This window comes from Dioscorea cayenensis, chromosome 9 (assembly GCF_009730915.1).
Source record: "Dioscorea cayenensis subsp. rotundata cultivar TDr96_F1 chromosome 9, TDr96_F1_v2_PseudoChromosome.rev07_lg8_w22 25.fasta, whole genome shotgun sequence".
Classification (NCBI taxonomy): Eukaryota; Viridiplantae; Streptophyta; class Magnoliopsida; order Dioscoreales; family Dioscoreaceae; genus Dioscorea; species Dioscorea cayenensis.
In genome coordinates, this window is record NC_052479.1 from 557,227 (window position 1) to 577,504 (window position 20,278).

Here is a 20,278-nt window from a genome sequence, read left to right on the forward strand (position 1 = left end):
TGATTTTAATTATATGTAATTTCTCTTTTTCTTAGATGACCTTTCAAGAGTTCAATCCTTTCACTGGTAGAGTGGCCGACAGAACCAGCTATTCAGGGAAAAGAAAATCTTCTCATTATACTTGAACGCATAACTATGTCTCTGACTCTGGCCATGCATGAATTCACCTCCCCCCTAGTTTTTCAAAGAAAAAGCTAATCATTTGCCTGAAAAATTGATATGGAATCTCAACTCTCCACAGGAGCCCTGAGATTGTATTACTTCTCACTATTATTTGTGTGATTCCAGCCATTTAAATATTAACCAGTCTCCATCACGGACTTGAAAGCCATTCAATGATTATCATCCAACTCTTAATAAAAACTACTGGCAAATTGCAGAGAGGTTAAGGGGAGAATGCGAAAAAATCCAGGGAGTGGTTGTTGCCTTGTTGTCCACTTCTCAGTGGCCTAAAAAGTAAACCAGGGTTCTTAATGAAAAGTCAAGAATTGTGGACCGAGTCACATATGATTTCTCAAAATACCAAGGTGCAGAGTGAAAGATTTCATTTGACAAGCAAAGGGCAATAAGCAAGGCTATTTTTTATTTTTCATTTTTTTTTGTATTTTTTAGAAGGTCGTCTGTTGAATAACTCCTCCAGCGAGGATCGCATCTTTGTTTTGTGGCTTGATTTGGCTGATCTCACGAGAGATAAATAGCAGCTGATCTGGAAATCAGTGTCTAGAGAAAAGGCTTTAGATCAGAGATTGTGGGGGTAAGCGTAGATTTTGCAATTTTCTTTTTTCTGTGTATTGGTCGTTTAGTCGTGATGATAACCTACTTTCAGCGCTTTAATTATTGCGGAACAACAGGTTCTTGATTTTTTTTTTATTTTTTTTTTTTATTTTTTGTGACTTGGAACTGATTGCAGGTATCTTTGAGCTATCGGGAGTGATCACTTGTTGATTTTTATTAGGCAAACCCTAGTAGCAAGAATGTTGCCACTTGAAAAATTTGGGGAGATTAGTCCCATTTGAAGCGACTATATTTTGGAAAAGAAAATGATTAGTTATTGATTGAGTGGTTGTGGTTGTGGTCTCACTGTAAAAGAAAAATTGGAGATCAAGGTCAGACTAGATTTCTATATATATCTGGTGAAAGCTTCTGGGATAGGACCTGAATTTGGTTGGTTTTTGTGTATAAGTAAATCAAGGGTTTCATGGCTATGTCGTTTAGGGCGTCCTGTGTTTTCTAAGCTGCTGCTTTCCTTGCAAACTCCAGTTCTTGATTTGTGACATCAGTATTTAGTCGAGGTTAACCACGGAGAACCGTAGGAGAGTGATGGGCTTTTTGCTTCTTGGTTCAACTGGTCCACCAATAAAATGCAGAGCTGGTTTACGACAGGAGCAAGCAGGACGTGGCTCTTACAGAGGAAGTTAGAGATCGGTGTTTCTGGGGTTTAGCTTGTTGTAGTTGAAGTTGTTCCCAGAAGGTATTGTTCAAGATAAGAGAATGGTGGCTACTACTGCAGTTAGGCAAAAGTTAAGGGCCTTGTGTCATGACAAGCCATGGATATATGCAGTATTTTGGAAGCTTAAGAACCGGAGTGACTTGTGAGTTCCATCCGTTTCATCTCCACTTTGTGCTTTTACTTACGAATATACATCATTTTCTGGTTTATGTTGATCAGTTAAATTTTTTTTTTCTTTATTAGCTAAAACAAAAGTTGGCGGCACCAACTGGGGACCAATGTGCTCATTTGAGAAAACTTAGTTTATAATCTCTCACATGCATCTAGTTTGCATTAATTTCATTGAATCATTTTACTCTATGGCTAAAGTTACTTGTTTGATGCTGCTGGGATTTAAACATTAAGAAGCCTGTGTGCTGACAACATGGGTTTCTTGTTTTTGTATCAGTTGTTTGAAATCAAGCAGATCAGTAGCTTTTGATTTTCAGAATAGGTTTTACTCGGATTGAATGTTGTTCCCACATATTTAGGTAAGGTTACATGGTATTGTTAAAAAAAGAAGAAGAAGAAAATAAAGTATCGTTTGAGACAATAATATTTACTTGGTTTAACTTTGTTTTGAGTATTTCAAATGTGTTAATAAAATATTTATCATTTGACACAATGAGCATGCTAGGCCCAAGTCTTTGTATGTTCTTCCAGATTTTTGAAATAAATTTAGTGTTGGGTGTATCTGTGGTAATTTGGTTGACGATTTTGTGCCTAAAACAAAATTTTCACTGTATTCTTTGAGTATTGACCATTGTTTACTTTAAGGAGGTTTGAATAATATCAAATGATTGTTGTAATATATCAACTGTATCTGCAAGAAGTATGAAGAAATCTAAAATTACAGTCTTCTGCTTGGTTGTCTTTTCAGGCTTACCTGGGAAGATGGCTATATTGACAACGGAAAATCAGTTGCTTATGTTAGAAATGCTTTAGATCATGGGGTCCTGAGTGGTAAATTTGGGACCACATATTTTTGCTGTAAAATGGACATCGCAAGCGGAAAACTTATACTATGCCCTACTCATATTGCAATGGCAGGCATATCACATGATTCATATGCAATTGGAGAAGGGTATGACTTCCCTCCTAATGAGTGAAATATTTGTTTAATTCCCAGGGTTTCTCTTTCTGTTTAATCAGGTTTTCTACTGATTTTTTGTACTTAACCATATCCATCATGCTTGTCGTTTTTGCTGTAATTATAGTTCAAGCTTTACAATATATATTACCAATTCAGGTCCCTTGATTCTTGAAAAAGAGAGCCATTTATGTTATCAGCAATGTTAGTCCAGCTTTGTTACATATGAATATTCTTATTGTCAAAATGGCATTCTAACTAATGTCACACTTACTGGAACATACATAATAATCAGATACATTGATGGTAGTATACTCTGCTGCAATTGCCTACATAAGATTTGTTTAGCTAGATAACTTGTGCCTTCGTTTGAATGAACTTGACGTTCACTTATCTGCAGGGTTCTTTGTAAAAGGCAATCAGCAGACAACCATGTTTGGATTGCTGCTTCTGAGCTTAACTCGGAGATACTGTCAGATGTGAGCTAACTACTTCTGAAAGTTGCATACGTTAGCTTGATTATTATTGTGTTTATATTTTAAATAAACCCTTCTGTGCTTGGCATCACTTGCAGTACCCTCCAGAATGGCAGCTTCAATTTGCAGCAGGTATCAAGGTACATAAACATGTCAATATGGGAATTGGCAATTTATGACATCTAAGATGAGAAGTTTTATCCTGTGAAACCATCTGTTGGAGACAATTTTTATTTTTAGTAAATATATTAACACCATTTCATATTTTGCAGACTGTTCTGCTTGTACCAGTTATTCCGCTTGGGGTTGTGCAGCTTGGTTCATTAGATATGGTGGGTCTGAACTCTAATAACTGAATGATTTTTAAGTGTTCATTTTTGTTGTTGGACTCTTTATTTATGATGTTCTTTTGAGGTAGGATATTCAGTGCGGTATAGTAATATTCCATGCTTTGACTTTCAGATCTCTTCTCTGCATGTATGCTGGTTTCTTGACTTTTCTTTCTTTTATCATGAATTCTTTCTTCCTTTCTTCTTTGTTTGAAGGTATTAGCTCATTTACTTTCTGATTGTTGCTTAGTTCTCTTATCTTGTTCACTGTCATGCATCAGGTTGAGGAAGATTTGAATGTGGTGGCTTATATAAAGGATTCCTTCAGTATATTTCAACATAATGCAGGGGCTTGCAGTGACATGGCCCTGAGATTGGGTCATGTTAATCCTTTGTCATCAGTGAAGGAATGTTTGGTTGAGAATCTGTTATCACCTTCTTCTTTGATTGGCAACTTACCTAATCCTATACAGTCTCAGCAGTCCTGGGGGAGGGATTTCATGGCTATTGATAGTGGCCAAAAGAATGGGGATGAGATGATTTCTAGTGATCATCATTTTTATCCTCTGTTTGCTCCTGAGGATGATTTTCCACATCAAATTGTAACAGCCCAGGTAATGGAAATGAATGAAAAACCTCGTGAGGAGGAAAGTATATGGAAGATAATCTACGGAGAATTACTGGTTGATCCTAACAATGCTTTTTTTGATCATCATCTATGTGAGGAAGAAATCACACAAATCAGTATGAACTTACCGGATAACAGTTATCTTTCACATGATGCCAATGATATTTCTTTTGCTGAAAATATGTTTGATGAAACATTATGGAAGAACTTTGAAGCTGGTACTATGATAGATGATGATCAACTCTTGAGCTTCCCAACTTACTGTGAGCTGCACAAAGCACTTGGGTCGGGTTCCCTAGAGCAGCATGCTGACCATACCTGGAATATTTCATCATCAAAGACTGCTCAATCGAATTGCACACCTGCTAAATATGAAACCATAATTGAGGAATCTAAGGCATGGTTGGCCAATGGCAATGACACAGGACTTCTGTTAGATGCTGTAATGACCCATACACGTTGTGGTTCAGATGATGGTTCATCTGAGACATCGAGATGTACAAAATCATATAGCAGCTCATCAGAGAAGCTTTCAGATTCCTGTCTAACTCAGTGCAAAGCAGAAATTGATCCTTTGAGATTTGACATTTCACAGATGCTTGCACATGTAAATGGTGCAGCTGGCCCCTTTGATGGTTTGATGGATTCTCCCAGGCGGTATTCATCGAACGACAGTAATATTTTTAGCAATGATGGGCACCAGAAAAAAGGGACAGCAAAATTGCATCCTATAGCCAAAAGAAGAGGGAAAAACAATGATTTACATAAGCCAAGACCACGAGACAGACAGTTAATCCAGGATCGAGTTAAGGAGCTACGAGAGCTTATTCCAAATGGATCTAAAGTAAATTCTCTTTTCTACTTTTGCATTCCTTTCTGTAGTACAAGCAGTTAAAAGTTTCAATTATCCATGGCCTCTGACCTTTATCAATGATTATGGATCATTGATAACAATAATCATGTTTTCAGTCAATAGCACATTGTAGAATCACCGTGATGGAACTTTTTATCTATCTATCTATAATGATATGAATCAGGCATTGAAATATGTCCTAATTTCCGTTTCTTGTGCAATATAGTGCAGCATTGATGCATTGTTGGATCGGACTGTGAAGCACATGCTCTTCCTTAAAAATCTCTCCAGCCAAACTGAAAAATTGCAGCACTGCTCGTATTCAAAGGTACTGTATCATCTATGCTATGCGCACAATATCCAGAATTCTTTTTATAGTAAAAGCTACTCGAGATAATATTAGACTTGTAGAAATGTTTGTTTCTTCACTGTTAGCTTAGCGAGATACCCGTTCCTTGAATGACAAGAAGACAAGTCATACCATATTAGGTTTTTAAGGATTCGCTCTATCTGGATATTTGGTATTTTGCTACACATGACCAGTTTCATCATCCCTGCTTCACATATGATATCATAGATTCATAATTGCCACCTCTATCAGTGCATTCTATCGCAGTGATGTACCCATGCATAATTCTTATAACCTGTCATGGAACTTGTAGCACTTACCTTGTGGAAAAACTCATGTAATTATTAATAATGTAAACTTTGTGGTGATAAAAACAAAACACAGGCACAGGTTAAAGACGCGGATTCATGTTTGTCGACAGCTCAAACTCACCAGGACCAAGTCAGCTTGGCATGCCAATTGGGAAGGACATCCAAACAGTTCCCATTGATCATTGAAAACCTAGACCAGCCAGGCCATATACTTGTGGAGGTAACTTGGCATATTACTGTTTGGTCATGTATATCAATCCTTTTCTTTTATGAAATAAACCATGTTTTTGGTAAAGCTAAACATTATTATATATATATATATATATTCAGATGCTATGCAGTGAATATGGTCTATTTCTAGAGATTGCCCAAGTCATTAGAAGCATGCGGCTGACCATCCTGAAAGGAGTTCTGAAAAACAAGTCGGAGGAGCTTTGGGCACACTTCATTGTTGAGGTAAGTGAAACACAGAGACAACTGAGTGAGTCTCATGATTTTTCATTTAGGTTATCCCTCCTCCATCTTATGTTCATATGGTAATCTAATATTTATTTTTATCAATATTTGATAAATAATACCTATATTATTATTCTTTGCAATTGATCAAAATATCTTTATATAGTGAGGTTATTTTCTTCATTTTGCGCATCCTCAATTAGTTGTATGATGGAAGTTTATTAAGGATAGAAATAGATAATATTGAGATTTTTTATTTAATTATAGTTAAAATAAATGTTAAATTGTAATAAATGCATAAGACAAAAGGTTATATGAGAAAATTAACCTTTTTCATTCTAATTTGACTCTTGCATAGAAACTGAAACTGTTTTTTAAAAGACCTCAAGAGGTTTCCACAGACTGGATATTCTTTTGCCGCTAATGAGACTATTGCAGCGGAACGTTCCTTCCGACACTCCGATTATGTGAATGTGAAAGCTTTGCAGGTGCTGTAGAACAATGTGTGCTCTTGATGACTTTGTTGGTTATATTTCTTATGTAACTTATGTTATAAACAAAACCTTTTATTTGGGGTTGTGATTTAATTTCATGTCATGTATTGTTACCATCCACTGTATCAAGTTTAAGACAAGCTTGCTCTAACTGTTTTTCAAGCATGCAAACAATTGTCCAAGCATATCAATTAAGTTCCCACACAGATAAATTTATGTATATATATATACATATAAATATAGACATGACTGGTAGAATAAAAGATCACAGCATAAGTTGATAGTACACAATGCAACATATTTAGATTTCATAAAAAAATGAATTCAGGCATGTGCATGATGTATACATACATAGTATGCTATCAATCCTACTAACAAAACTGTGTGAGGGTCTAAGAGCTTCAGGTCGGAGCTTCGGCAAGCAACAACGTATGCCACCAGCCACAGGAGATATTAGTAGGGAACCAGTTGTCTATTTGTACCTGGGTCGGTAGGCTCCGATCGATAGCATCACCCGAGGCCAAGCTGTGTATGTAAAGCAAAATACTCACATTCAAGTCTGTTTTTGTATACATCACAACTGAATCGAAAATGCCGGAAGATCATACCTGGCCATACTTGTTCCAACCCCAGCAGAACACCTCTCCCTCGTCTGATATTTATTGTTTCCGGAGATGAAAATAGCCGATTAGTAACTTCATCTAGAATAGAATTTTCAAAGTTTTGATGTTGTAGTCACAACATATGCGCACGAGCATACCTGTGGTAATGGCACTGTGACGTGCGCCGCAAGAGATTATCTTTGCATTCTTGTTCTCCAAACATGGCACGTCCAGGAGTTTCGGCAGAGTCTGCATGCAAAATAAAATCAGTTATCGAAACAGGTTGGCACGGAGAACAGTATTAATGAGACCATTATCGTAAACCTCGGCTTGATCAGTGCCGGTTCCTAGCTGCCCGAACTGGTTTCCGCCAAAGGCGTATACATCACCGTCGGCAGAGATGCAAAGTGTGTGCCAAAGGCCAGCAGCAACCCCTTTGATTTTGATGCCGAGAAGAGCGGTGACACATTTCGGACTCAGCTCATCATCTACGCTTCCTTGCCCACACTAGACCAACAAAGGTCAGGGAGAAGATGAAGAAAAACATAGAAGCATAGTGAGTTGATTTTCGGAGAAGTAATATATAAAATTACAAAAAAAGAGTAGAATGGGAGGTGATATCCCATGTTATAGAGAAACCTCAGCTTGAACATTATATTGTGCTTTTTCTCCATCTTTTCTACAATTCCTACATGTTAATCCTGGAGAGCTGTTAATATTCTGGAAGATCTCAAGCCAATTCGGAAGGATATATGCAAAGTATGGCAAGTTCAAGGATTACAAACAAAGAACAGCACTCCTTTTTGTTCACAAGTAATGGAAGAAATTCATAACAAGAAATTTTTTATTCCATATGATCTCTCACTTAGAAACTAGAGTGAGCAAACAAAAAGATATTCAAGGAAAGAAGCATGAAAAATGTGAGTGTACACACCAATGCTGACACTACACAGGTAGTGAGAATCAGAAATACAAGTGGGTTGAACAGGAAGGGTTCAGAATCAAATAATTTGCACAATGATAATTCATGGAATTAATGGAAGCAAGAGGGAATGTAATAGGCTTTGACTCATTGACTAATGTAAAATAATAATTACAAACACACAGCAGAGTTTTCTAATCATTAATTCTAGACAAAATGTAGGTCTCTAATCAACAAAAAAGCGTTAAGCTAGTTTGTAATTGCAATTTGCCTTTAGAAATTTGAAATGAGGAGAGGATAGAACCATCAAAATGATGTTTGTTTGAATAAATATATGCCATAATCAACAACTTAGTCATGGATGTCATAGGCCCAACTCAGAAGAGTGGGGGATTGAAATTGCCAAGGACTTCAGAAAATGATGACAGTTCTTGTAATTTAATTTCTCCTTGACCAAAATGCAAATTGGATGGTGATAAAATATGTATGCTGAACATGGTCTATTGAGATTTCTACATATTCCTAATAAAGTATCATATAATTGCTACCTAAGAAGATAAAAAAGCATCTCACAGGCATTATCAGAATTTAAGTTGCTTGAAGAAAACCTACCTTCAACATGAAAAGAAAGTAAGCAAGTAGCATTTTGCATATTAAAAAGAACATCAACTTTGCTAACTAACAACTAACAAACCAATGGTGAAAATAAGATGAAATCATGACATCAACTCATACAGTAGAAGCAATTTATAATCATAAATGGCCTAAACAAAATAACAATTTTTTGAAGGGAAATATGCCACTGAATTCTGCTGGTAGTTAAATCAAAGTCATGCAGGCACTACAAAAGCATCATGACTGTTAGTCATGCTCTCCAAATGCATGGGCACAGAAGGGAGAGAGAGGAAACTCACCTGGCCATAAAGTCCCCAACCGAAAGTCAGTAGTGCTCCGGCATCTGAAAGCAAATAAAACAATAACTAGAGCCGCATTGGAAGCCATCAAGCATCAAAAACACTATGACATGAATGAAGGACATGTGAACCCTTTTATCCTAGAGATTATGTGAACTCCCATTAGGGACTAACTGATGGTCAAAATGATCCTTTCAAATCCTTCTTGCTTGTGATGCCTAGTAATCCTAAGATACAATTCCACTTCAAGCACTAACAGGTTCAAAACACTTAATGGACTAGTCTCTTCTGATTTTGATATACGTATAATTTCAATTGCGTTTCTGTTAGTCCTCTATGAGCACCAGTTTTGAAAATCTTTGGCATATAGTTGCCTTACATCCTATAGTATACATTACAAATGGAACTGTTGTTTGTCACTCACTGTATTGAGCATCATGACCGGTGCACGGTAGGTTTGGTGATGTTATAATAAAGACAGCAGCTGTTGTATACAGGATCAATCTCTCAATATCCTTCAGGTACATGGTGTATAGAATTTTCAGCAACATCGGCTTAGCAAGGCTCTACAACCAAGAAAATTAAGGGCTTTCTTGGACGTGCTTTTAAAATATAGGTCTAAGTGATGATTTATCCAAGAGGTGCTATTTTTATGGAGAAATTTGGCTTTTCTTTTCTCATAAGCCAGTAACTTGGTGCACTTTTGGAGAGAAAAAAAATAACATGAATGGCAGAAACACTTACGATAAGCATTAGGATGAGATTGTTCCTCCAATAAGTGCTTATTTTATAAACCAAGCAAATTTGGTACCTTCACAAAACTAAAATTTTGGAGCTTGTAAGTTACAAGTCTATTTTCATAAGCATGTCAAGTAGGCCCAAATTAAGCTTATCTCAAAGAGTTAATTATATAAGAATTAGAAGTTTTTCAGCTATTTCTCACTCCAGAATACTGCATAAAAAATTTTTCACCACATTTCAAAAGAGGATTTTAAATTATAAAAGCAATGCAATCAAACATAGGAGCCAACCAATAAGATACTAACCAGTAATTACAGTGCTGTGACGTCCTCCGCAAGCAATAGCCTTGACATAGTTTCCAATGCCCATGAAAACCTGCTCATCAGAACTGCTGTTCCTTTTAATAGCTGCTGAACGATCTCTTCCATAAACACCCAATCCAATGCAAGGGACAGGATGAGGAGAGGACACCAAGCGGATACGTGAACCCAAGCCAAGCTGTCCTTCCCCTCCATAGCCCCAACCCCAAACTTGGCCTACATCTGCAACTTTGGGGAAAGAGAACACATAAGCATGCCTTCATATAAGATCTTCTCAATGACGGTCAGACAATCTGTCCACAAATCTCTGAATCAAAAGTGAAGTAGAATACCAGACAAGGCCAGTGTATGACGTCCACCAGCAGCTACTGCAGTGATCCTCACGCCAGAATTGAGAGTTACAAGACATGGTGGTGCTGAAAGATTTTCATCCCCAGATGTTGAGCTTTCTTGCCCTTGTTTAGCTGAAGATAACTTTCTCCTCTTTGCACTTTCCTCTCCACCTCTAGTTTCACTACTTGATACAGGTCCACCAGTAGCTCTAGAAACATTTGACCTGGATTTCACTGTAATGCTTTTCTCATTTGTTACATCCATCAGAAGGAAACTGTCGTTGCAATCAAGGTAGAAAAAGAATTAACCAAAATTGTCTTGAATTACTGAAGGCCTACCTTCTTTTTCATCCTTTTCAACAGCCTCACCCATGGTTTGGTCTACAACGACCCTCCCAGATGGTACACACTCCTTCCAGCCCCAAGTGTAGGCATCTCCATGAGCTAATTCAAGAGAATAATAATAATAATAATTAAAATATATTACAATGTTGCTCTTACTTTTCCACTTATGAATTTATACAATGAACTCTTATCTATTACATCCATCTCTAATTCTCCCAGATAAATGTGCATCTATAGAAAAACATTCAGAAAAAAAAAATTCAATCTTAATTCTCTTAACTCTGAAAGTTCACCTGTAACTGCAACACAGTGAGCCCACCCAGCAGCAGCCTTCACTACAGCTACTTGAGTAGGAAGTGGATAAGCCTCCGGAATTTCCTGAGTAAACAGAGGGTAATGCAGATCAAATTGATCAAAATGTGAAATTTATCAATTGGGTGAAACCTCACTAAATTGATATCAGTACCTCATGCTTCCCTGCAGTCAAATAACTTTGGCCCATATCATCTGTTGAACCCCATGTAAGGAGCTTCCCTGATTCTATTAGAACAAAGAAGAACACAGTGTGAATTAGTAACATCAAGTACACTTTGAACTAATTTTCAGAGGTTTTATACATTCAGATAAAAAAATCCATATCCCAAACATTCACTGGCCAAAAACACTCCATGGCTACATTTCACAAAAATAAAATAAAAAGTACAACACACTCCAACACTGCAATAATTAAAGACGTTAAATCGATCAAAATCCAACCATTTCTTTTGATAATTCCCCGATATCATCCCAGAAAAACACTAGGAAAAAAATATACACACAAAAAAACCTGAATTAAACCAAAAAAGAAAATCAAACGCAAACCAATCGAGAAATTCCTAAGAAGAAAAAAATCATTAAAAATATAAAGAAGAACCCATCTCCAACCAAGAGATCAAAAAACCCTAAACATCACGAATCACTCAAACAAAGGAAAAAGCAAAAAGGTTCCAAGATCGGAAGCGAAACGAAACCTGAGATCGCCATAGCGAAACCGCAACCACCACCACAAACGTCCTTCCAAGAGTCCCCGGAGATCGGTGAACCAGGCAAAGGCACGGCGACGGGATAAAGAAGCGGCGACCTCTGCAACGAGACTCCGGGAAGGTACCCCCACATGAGCACCGCCTTCTTCTTGTCCACCTCCATCTCCTTCCCCTTCCTCGCATCCTTCCCATCTTCCTCCATTTCCTCTCCTCCTTCTCCTCCTCCTCCTCCTCCTCCGTTCATCGGCCCTATCCTTTTTACACTTCCCACCCTCTTCTTCTCAAAATTCAAAAATTCGAAAAACGAAAACGAAAAACGGAAAAATGAAAACGAGAAAATGAAAACCCTTCTTTCGTTTCTGATCTCTTTGATTCTTTCTCTCGAGAAACTGAGAATAGGAAATCAAATACAAGGGAGTGGCGCACGCCACGTAGGATGCACACGTGGAGGATCCGGACACGTGGCGCACGGATAGCCGGTAGATCAGCACTGAAGAGTTCTGGCCAGGAAGAGGAACGAAGCTTCTGGAAGGACCTCTCCCATTTGAAGTTTTTGGAGGCATCCTTGGTCCACACCTCTACGATTCTGACACCCGTTCACTTTTCTTTTTTTTTTTCAATCACTTTGATGGCTAGGATTGCGCCACGTGGCATCATTATTATTTTGTAAGAATTTTAAATAAATTTAAAATTCGGAGAATATTATTTATACATATATATAAATATATAAATACATAAACATATATGGTGAGTAAAGGGGCACTGAAAGATTGAAGCTAAGTGGTGTTAATTGTCCGAAAAAGATTCTTTATATTTATTGTGACAAATGATGAGAAGAAATATAGTTCGGAGGATGTTTGGTGGGGTTTCTTGGATGGTGATTGAATATGATTGGTTAACATTTTTAGGTGAAAGTTTTGTCATGAAACATACCAAAATATCAAATCCAAATTTTTGTTTTAAGAAAATTTACTTTTTACTTTAATCTATTAAATTATGTTGTTGAAATTTTTTAAAATACACATATTTATTTAGTTTAAGGATCAAAAGACGAATGCATTAAAATATAAAGATAAACATGGGTAAGGGGACCATTTATGAATTTCACCTGAGAAGAAACGTTTGATAGACGCTAGTGAAGCAAAGATTGATAAGGATGGGAGAAAGAGCTCAGAGAGCTGATTTTATTGATTAGAAGGAAAAATACAAAGCGTTTAGGGATTACAAACCAAGAAGCAAAACAATACAAACAAACCCACTAAGAAACCCAGAAGAAGACAATACAAATAAACAAAACAGAAAACTAAATTAGAAATTAAAACCAAAATCTGAAAATAATTTCATGATCCAACGGGGCAAGTCTCGGCCAGAGAGGAAAAGACAGAAGATGATTGTTGCTGCCATGAGAAGCAAGACCAGCTGCAGGAGCATTCCAGGAGGGAGGGATTTCTTAGAAATCTGGAAGTACCTCTTGGTCTGGAACACCATTAAAAATTGACAATCATTAAGATATCTGGGCAGCAGCCTGTCTGTTATTTGGTCCATTCACAAACTTTTTCCAGCACTAATATTAATAAAAAAGAATAACAAAAAATGAATCCTAAATGGGAATAAGAATATAAAAAAGATAGCATCCAATCAGTATCAGGAATACTGCATTCTGGAAATACATGACAGCACTGCAAACATATTTGTTCCAAAGCAGGCTCAGGTGTGTGTGTGTGTGTGTGTGTGCATATGAGAAGCTGCAGAAATTAGATTTAGTAAGTGAAACACCACAAAAATTCAAGACTTGATTGATGTACAAATTCTGCAGATCCTGAATGGGAAGACGAATACGAAAAAGCAAAATATCTGTGCAGTTTCAGGAATACCGCAATATTGATATGTATGGCAGCACTACAAACATATAATATTCAAAAGCATGATCAGGTGTGAGTATGAGAAGCCACAACAATTAGATTTACTAAAGAGAAAACCACAAAAATTCAAAAGTTGATATACAAATCTGCGTAGACGGATGCTATGAATAATTATGGGACTAGGAAGTTTTGGTCATCAGTATCTACAGATGTTTTCGAGTACGCCTCCCATGAATGTCGACACCATCCATGAGATTAAGTCCTATGACACTGCTACCGCCTCTCTTCCTGGAACTCGGACGGTTGTCATCCTCAACGACAGCAATTGTCTCCAATAGGTCTGAGAGAACTGACGGGCAAGTCTCCTTCAAATAATCAAACCCTTCGGTCTGCATTACAACTGCAAGAAGAATGACCCCGAAACTATGGAATATGAGAGAATTAAGTAAATCAAATGCTTAAAAATTACATTTAACTTCAACTTCCATTTTGTGAGAGAACAAAAAAAAAAATTGAGTGTCAAGTTCTTGTTTGATCGACAAAGTTAAGATAGGCTCATAAAACACAAATGATTGTAATCACATATATCTCCAAGTTGCACTTGATGCGGCTAATCACTTGTCATTAAACTGAGCTTGAGACTGGTTCATATTGCAAATGAATTGGCTCAAAATCCAGCTCAAAATAAAACTTTGACATCAGCCTACTTTTCCGAGCCTCCTATATTAAGTAAAACACAGAAAAATGCCCTAAAAGAGACCCAAACCAAAGAACCATACCAGACAACCTGAATGAAGAAGCTATTTGCCGTGCAATGCATATTAAGATATATAACTTAGGGGAAAACACACTTGCCTAAAGTGAACCACATTTGGTAAAACTCATCTCAAGTTAATTTTATGCTTGGCTAAATAATCAAGAGAAGCTTAAGCTGCTCACTGGTACATAGTAACCTAATTTAGTCACAACTCCACTGGCCCGCATCAATCGCCACAAAGAAAGCTGTTTTCATACCATTTACATGGGTCGTTTTGGTCGTGGCACAAATGAAATGCAAGGAATAATAAAGATCCAAAATTATCAAACCAGATCTTTTATTGCATTCTACTTTACTAGGACTTGGATAAGGGAGTTGAGAGTATATCCGAATTTAATGAGAATTGGATGTGTACATAACCATGTACACACACATATAGATTTAAATTATATCAAAATTTAAATAGAAGTAAAATAGAATTCTTAAAATCATGAAAACTAGTGAAAATCACTATTAAAAATTAAAATGATTAAAGTTGATTTATAAGAAAAAAATAAGATAAAAAAAATATAGGGTTTAAAAAAACTAAGATTATTCTCAAAAACAATGTCATGTTGAGTGGAAAGGAGACGAGCAAATCCCAAACCTTCTCCTTAAGATAAACTAAGATAATGTAGGATCAACATGTGACGCCCCCAACTTATTATATAGATCTAAAGAAAAGATTTGTGTCCATAGATATGCCGGTAACCCTAATTCTACCATATTATATTAATAAAGCTTACTTAAAGAATTTGATAACATAATTAGATTTATGGAACTATTTGTAACATATTAGCACTTTAGATTTTGGAATACTAGAGGATGAAATGAAAATTTGATTTATGACCTTGGTAAGTAGCAGTTTCTTCCTTTTTTTTCTTATCCTACAAGGAAATACACAACCCACACTTATATTTGGAAACTCTACAAGTAAATTTGATGAAATTCATATCATGTATGCAGTGATACTAAATGATGAGAGGGAATTTTTGTTTCTTTTCTCCTTTCCATCTTAAATTTTTATTTTTACTTTCACTCTTAGTCTTCTTATTTTTAATTATCTTATCATTTTCATTTTTTAACTTTTTAAGCTCCATAATTTTTTTATCTACTTCTTGTCTTTTCATTAGTGATTTTCATGATTTAAAAATTCTATTATAATATAATTTAAATTTAAAATTAATTTAAATACCTTGTTTTAAATTCTATTTCTTTAAAAGTAACTTGTTATACCATAATGTCCATCAACTTTACAAAAACAATGTGCTTCACTTGTCTATATGTGTGTGTGTCGTGATTGCTTCGTTTATCTGATCTGCTGCAGGTATCTTAGATCAAACTGTCGAAGGAGGAGAGGAGTGATCCAAACCAATTGGGAGAGAATCAAGAATTCTTTTTCGGTGGTGTGTGTGCGCACATACACATACACATATTTCATTAACTTCAAATGTTAGATACTCTCACAATATACTCACACCAGTATTTGTCCTAGTAACATTGGTTAAAAAAGTCGAACATCCTCCTTTTGAAGAGATTTGAAAACCATTAATATATGCAATGCATGTAATGGATCTCTGAATTTTTGCCATCATGGAGAATATGAAATACCATGCATAACCTTGGTTATAAATTACAGGCCACATTTGCTACATGAATTAAGCCCATATAGTTTTTTTAAAACCTAGTAGCTACATCTGAAAACAGCTCCTTTCCATAATTATGCTTCACAGGGACAATGTTATACACATCACACAAAGTCACGCTATAGTTTAAGCATACTAAACATGCCCTAGATGAATGATGAGCAATATCTAAACTTCCCACCTCTTCTGATTATGGTGTGGCACAACTTTGTCAAATGGATCTTTGTCTTCCAGGAAATCACTTTTGCCATTTCTCTTTCCACCAATGGCCCATACTACTCTTTCATTTTATTCTCACCAAAAGATATAATTTGCTCACAGAATGCCATACATGGGGAAAAAGGAATATATATATATATATATATATATATATATATATTCAGCATATTGCACCAAAACAAGCCCATTAAGAAAAGAGAAAGCCACAACTATGCCACTGGTCCACTCCACAATACTAGACAAGTGGTGAGCAATATCTAAACATATCTAAACTTCCCAATCTCCTTCCCTATCCCATTATTTTAGCACGACATCATCAAATGAATCTCTTTTCCTAGTAAATCACCTTTGCCATTTTCATTTTCACCAGTTGACCGTACTGGTTTCTTTCATTTTATCCTCAATTTACTCACAGATTGTCCAACATGAGGAGAAAAAAGGGAATCTACATTTGAGTATCTTGCACCTAACCAAATGCATGAAGCAAACAGAGGGACACAATTCATGCAAACAGAGGGACACAATAATTATACAGACTCACTACACTATGTCTTGTCGTAGAATTGTTATATTCCTTCATATTGGCTAATAAAACAAACACTAACTCATGCAAAAGCCGATGCCATCTTTTCCAATGCAACATTTTACATACTAACAACATGATGCTCTCAACCAGCTTATTTAACAGCCGATAAGTTATTCTTAAAGGAAAAATTGCTTCTGTGATATTCTGAACTTAATTTTCAAGACTCAGGTCACCAAGCCATGCTTAGTCATCCCATTCACTCTTGCTACCATGGGCTGAAAAATCATTGCCGCATAGGTTGTCACGTTTAGCCATTTAATTAGTTAGTGCAGAGGGACAATAAAGCATTTTATAGTGGCAGTATAGTCTACTTGTGCCTAACTTTGTAAACACCCAAAGGAAATGAGAATTATAAAGATTTTAGAATGTTAGAAGCAGATAAGACAATAATAATAAAACGTAATTAGGGTATTCTAAATTTAAAAAGGATTATCACAAACCTCCCAAGTTTTCTTGCAATGCTGTGAATTTTAGACAGGCAGACTTCAGTTGTGCACAATGGTGCTGTTCTGCCAGTGCCAAGGTTGTCGCTACTGTGTCAGCAGTTACTTCTTCACATAATTTCGCTTCACATATTTGTTTTAGCCGGTCCAACCCAAACCGATCAGCTGCAGCCAATAAATGTTGTACTACAATGGTGGATGTACTCATTGAGACTGATCCAGTGAGTTCATGAATATCAGGTAGAGCATCAGAGTAAATATACAGAAGCATGGCCTGCAAATTGAAAACAAAAAGTGATGCCCCAAGAAGTGGAAGATCTACCAACAAGCTACACTGAGGCATCCTTACATCTATGGAACAGACAGAAAAGCAAAAAGGCCTCATTTTCCATAATAGATATTTTGCCAAATACATACAGGAGCTACAAACCAATAATTACATATTGAGAAAAAGAATGTACTTCCATCTTTTCCCCAAAGCTCATACAGTCTGCAATCTAACACTGTACAAAGGCATATACTTAATAGTGCTTACTGAAAGCCACCAAACAAGAGAAGGAAAGTTGAATTATACAGTGTGTGTAATCATAAACACAAGTAAACATGAATAGACACAAATAAATAAATATACAACTAGGCATGAAAATTATATAAAACATCACAATTAGCCACCTTTTCATCACTTGAACAAGAAACAATTGATCAAGGCAAGTGGTTTGATATATTATGGGTCAGATGGAGTTACATCTCTTTCACACCCTATACAAATTACATGAATGCAAGATATTCTTTTTTTAAAAAAAAATTGATGCTCAAGCAATTTAGAATGTAAACCGGACACTGAAACTCATGTAAAACATGAAGTCTTGTTTATAAGCCAAGAAAAAGATGGTAAGCATATTAAAAATTTCTCAATGTTGCCAAGATAAAACATAGAATGAGAACAAGCATCAATTACCTTGAAAACCGAAGACTCGATATCCTGTAACACAACTTTATCAGTGTCCCTATTTCCAATAGGACCAAAGAATTGTGCATGAAAAACAGGGGATCTTGCAGCAAGTACCAACTTGTGAGCATGGAAAGTCTCGTCTCCAACTATAAATACAATATCAGAGCCCATTCTAGACTCAAGCATTTCCTTGAGGCAACGACCCATATCTGAAGGTGGTACAGAAATTGCTGACTGGCTAGAAGATTCAACGCGAGTTCTAACAACTCCCACTGTGCAGCGCATGACTAGACAATCATCCTTCAGAAAATCAGATGCTTCTAGAGATGTTCTTCGGTAAAATCTCTTATAGCCCCTACATAATGAATGATAAATCAAGGAGGCAAGCATTTTATGAACCCGTGGGAAATGCAGTAAAGATAGATAAAGCATGAAGCTGCACCCATCAGCTATGCCAAAAAATAATAATAATAATAATAATAATAATAATAAAATAACAACAATGGAACAAACCATTTCATGGCAAGTTATGCGGCTTCAGAAAAGCATGTAGCGCCTAAAGTCTAAACAAAAGGACACCTGAATGATGCACCTTTCAAAACCCCACATTATGCATGACTTCATGGTTCTCAATTCACAAGACATTCACAATACAAAGAAAGTATGCGTACTTTCTTCATTAATGAAGAAAACACTTTGCTAAACCCCCAAACCAAAATTCATCAATTTTAAATTAAGGGAAAAATAATTTCTTTACGCCCAACCAAACAATATAAACAAATCATCCACTTCTTGTACATGCTTTCCTCTAATCTTCAAATAAATTTTTTTTTCCCTTGAATCATTTACCACTCTCCTTTTCCTACCCTCTAATTCCATCAATGCAAAGCACAGAGAAATCCATGAAGAAATACATAAAATCGAGTTAGGATCATACCACATGCTGCCCCGATACTTAAGAGTATAAGGAACGCTCTCCGGTGCCCGATCAAAGTGGCTGTGCACCTTGTGCTTCCCCTTCCCACTCTGATCCAGCAGGGTGAGCTCAAACAGAGCTCTAACATCAGCACCATCACTAGCCAGCGCAATGAACACCGACACATACAGCGAATTATCCTCCGGGTTCTTGCCATCAGGGTAGAAGTACACAGCCCACTCGTATCCCCCAACGGAGAACGTATCACTAGTCATATACTTCCCAGGCCCCATCCCCTTCGCCAAAGAGTATCCCTTGATCGTGTAGTGATGGGAACCATTGACGGTCTCACAGATTAACTTCGACTGAGAAGCGTTCGGAAGCCGCTGCTGCGCCAGGCGGCGGTTGTCGTTGACAAGGCCTCCCGGGTCGGCCGCGAACTCTGCCATTTCCACGGCTTGAAGAGTTTGGATTTAGGGATTCTTGGCCGGCGGCCGAGGAATCTGAACCCTAACCCTAACCCTAACCCTAAACCTAACCCTAATTGTTCGAAGATCGAGAAGAGAGAGAGAGAGAGAGAGAGAGAGAGGGAGAAGAGAAGAAGGGCTTCAAGGGACGAAAGAGCGTTGCGATTCTTCAGCGACGAAACTTCGCGGGGCTCGAGCGCTACTGAAGCCAAGACGATCGGCGGCTGTCGTTATATCTGATCATCTTGGTGAGTATTTCTGTAATTTCGCTACAAGTAATGTGTTGCAGATGTGATACACATAAATATATATATAGAATTTACATTCTCATGGACGTCCAATTATCAGCAGTTAGATCATGATTTAATGGCTGACATTGATGAACAGTATCATTGTTTATTAAACTGTTTTAAACAGTAATTACTGTTTATTTGTTGTAGTATTTATTGTTCATCAAAGTTAGCCGTTAGATCGAGATCCAACGATTGATAATGGACATCCATAAATTTTTTATCTATGAATATATGTTGCATTTATGGTTTTTAAAAAATATCTCACATTTTTTAAATATATATATATATATATATATATATTTTTTTTAATGTTTTTAAATGATTTAAATATTTAATATAATTTTGGGTTTTATTCGTTTTTTCCTTATCACCAAGTCTGTGAGCTCATAAATTACTTGAAAATAAATATTTTTGTAGAATCTTAC

At 36.6% G+C, this 20,278-nt stretch overlaps 3 protein-coding genes across 5 annotated transcripts; 1 reads left to right on the forward strand and 2 right to left on the reverse strand.

Annotated features, from left to right (window-relative positions):
• Positions 1–275: 275 nt before the first annotated feature.
• Positions 276–6,591, forward strand: LOC120269038 (transcription factor LHW-like). Of its 2 annotated transcripts, XM_039276328.1 has the most exons (12): positions 276–527; positions 613–754; positions 911–1,592; positions 2,370–2,573; positions 2,980–3,058; positions 3,154–3,195; positions 3,328–3,387; positions 3,666–4,856; positions 5,092–5,193; positions 5,599–5,745; positions 5,856–5,981; positions 6,363–6,591. In XM_039276328.1, the coding sequence occupies exons 3-12, from the start codon at positions 1,492–1,494 to the stop codon at positions 6,450–6,452; spliced, it is 2,142 nt and encodes a 713-aa protein (XP_039132262.1). In that variant the 5' UTR covers positions 276–527; positions 613–754; positions 911–1,491; the 3' UTR covers positions 6,453–6,591. The 2 variants fall into 2 exon arrangements, with proteins under 2 accessions (XP_039132262.1, XP_039132263.1); XM_039276329.1 differs by lacking the exons at positions 276–527; positions 613–754 and adding an exon at positions 790–851.
• Positions 6,592–6,752: 161 nt separating this feature from the next.
• Positions 6,753–12,058, reverse strand: LOC120269039 (ultraviolet-B receptor UVR8-like). Its single transcript, XM_039276330.1, is given in 12 exon segments — positions 6,753–6,990; positions 6,992–7,000; positions 7,084–7,127; positions 7,236–7,326; positions 7,402–7,584; positions 8,914–8,957; positions 9,960–10,196; positions 10,307–10,540; positions 10,646–10,750; positions 10,945–11,029; positions 11,118–11,191; positions 11,662–12,058. Coding segments are annotated over 12 exon segments (1,476 nt in total). The 5' UTR covers positions 11,918–12,058; the 3' UTR covers positions 6,753–6,876.
• A 1,502-nt stretch (positions 12,059–13,560) lies between these two features.
• Positions 13,561–19,824, reverse strand: LOC120269320 (BTB/POZ and MATH domain-containing protein 3). 2 transcript variants are annotated; one of them, XM_039276654.1, is made up of 4 exons: positions 19,115–19,824; positions 18,184–18,532; positions 17,223–17,499; positions 13,561–13,935 (listed from the first exon to the last, which is right to left on the reverse strand). In XM_039276654.1, the coding sequence occupies exons 1-4, from the start codon at positions 19,540–19,542 to the stop codon at positions 13,739–13,741; spliced, it is 1,251 nt and encodes a 416-aa protein (XP_039132588.1). In that variant the 5' UTR covers positions 19,543–19,824; the 3' UTR covers positions 13,561–13,738. The 2 variants fall into 2 exon arrangements, with proteins under 2 accessions (XP_039132588.1, XP_039132589.1); XM_039276655.1 differs by having other exon boundaries at positions 13,773–13,924.
• Between the last annotated feature and the right edge of the window lie 454 nt (positions 19,825–20,278).

Bases quoted from the DNA above. Each gene is read 5' to 3' on its own strand.
- LOC120269038 (XM_039276328.1), top strand. From the start codon at position 1,492: ATGGTGGCTACTACTGCAGTTAGGCAAAAGTTAAGGGCCTTGTGTCAT. The intron at 1,593-2,369 runs GTGAGTTCCATC...TTGTCTTTTCAG, and splicing joins CTTAAGAACCGGAGTGACTT to GCTTACCTGGGAAGATGGCT. The intron at 5,194-5,598 runs GTACTGTATCAT...AACAAAACACAG, and splicing joins AGCACTGCTCGTATTCAAAG to GCACAGGTTAAAGACGCGGA.
- LOC120269320 (XM_039276654.1), bottom strand. From the start codon at position 19,542: ATGGCAGAGTTCGCGGCCGACCCGGGAGGCCTTGTCAACGACAACCGC. The intron at 18,533-19,114 runs GTATGATCCTAA...TTCATTATGTAG, and splicing joins AAGTATCGGGGCAGCATGTG to GGGCTATAAGAGATTTTACC. The intron at 13,936-17,222 runs GTTTGTGATAAT...TTCTTCTTGCAG, and splicing joins ATTGCAAGAAAACTTGGGAG to TTGTAATGCAGACCGAAGGG.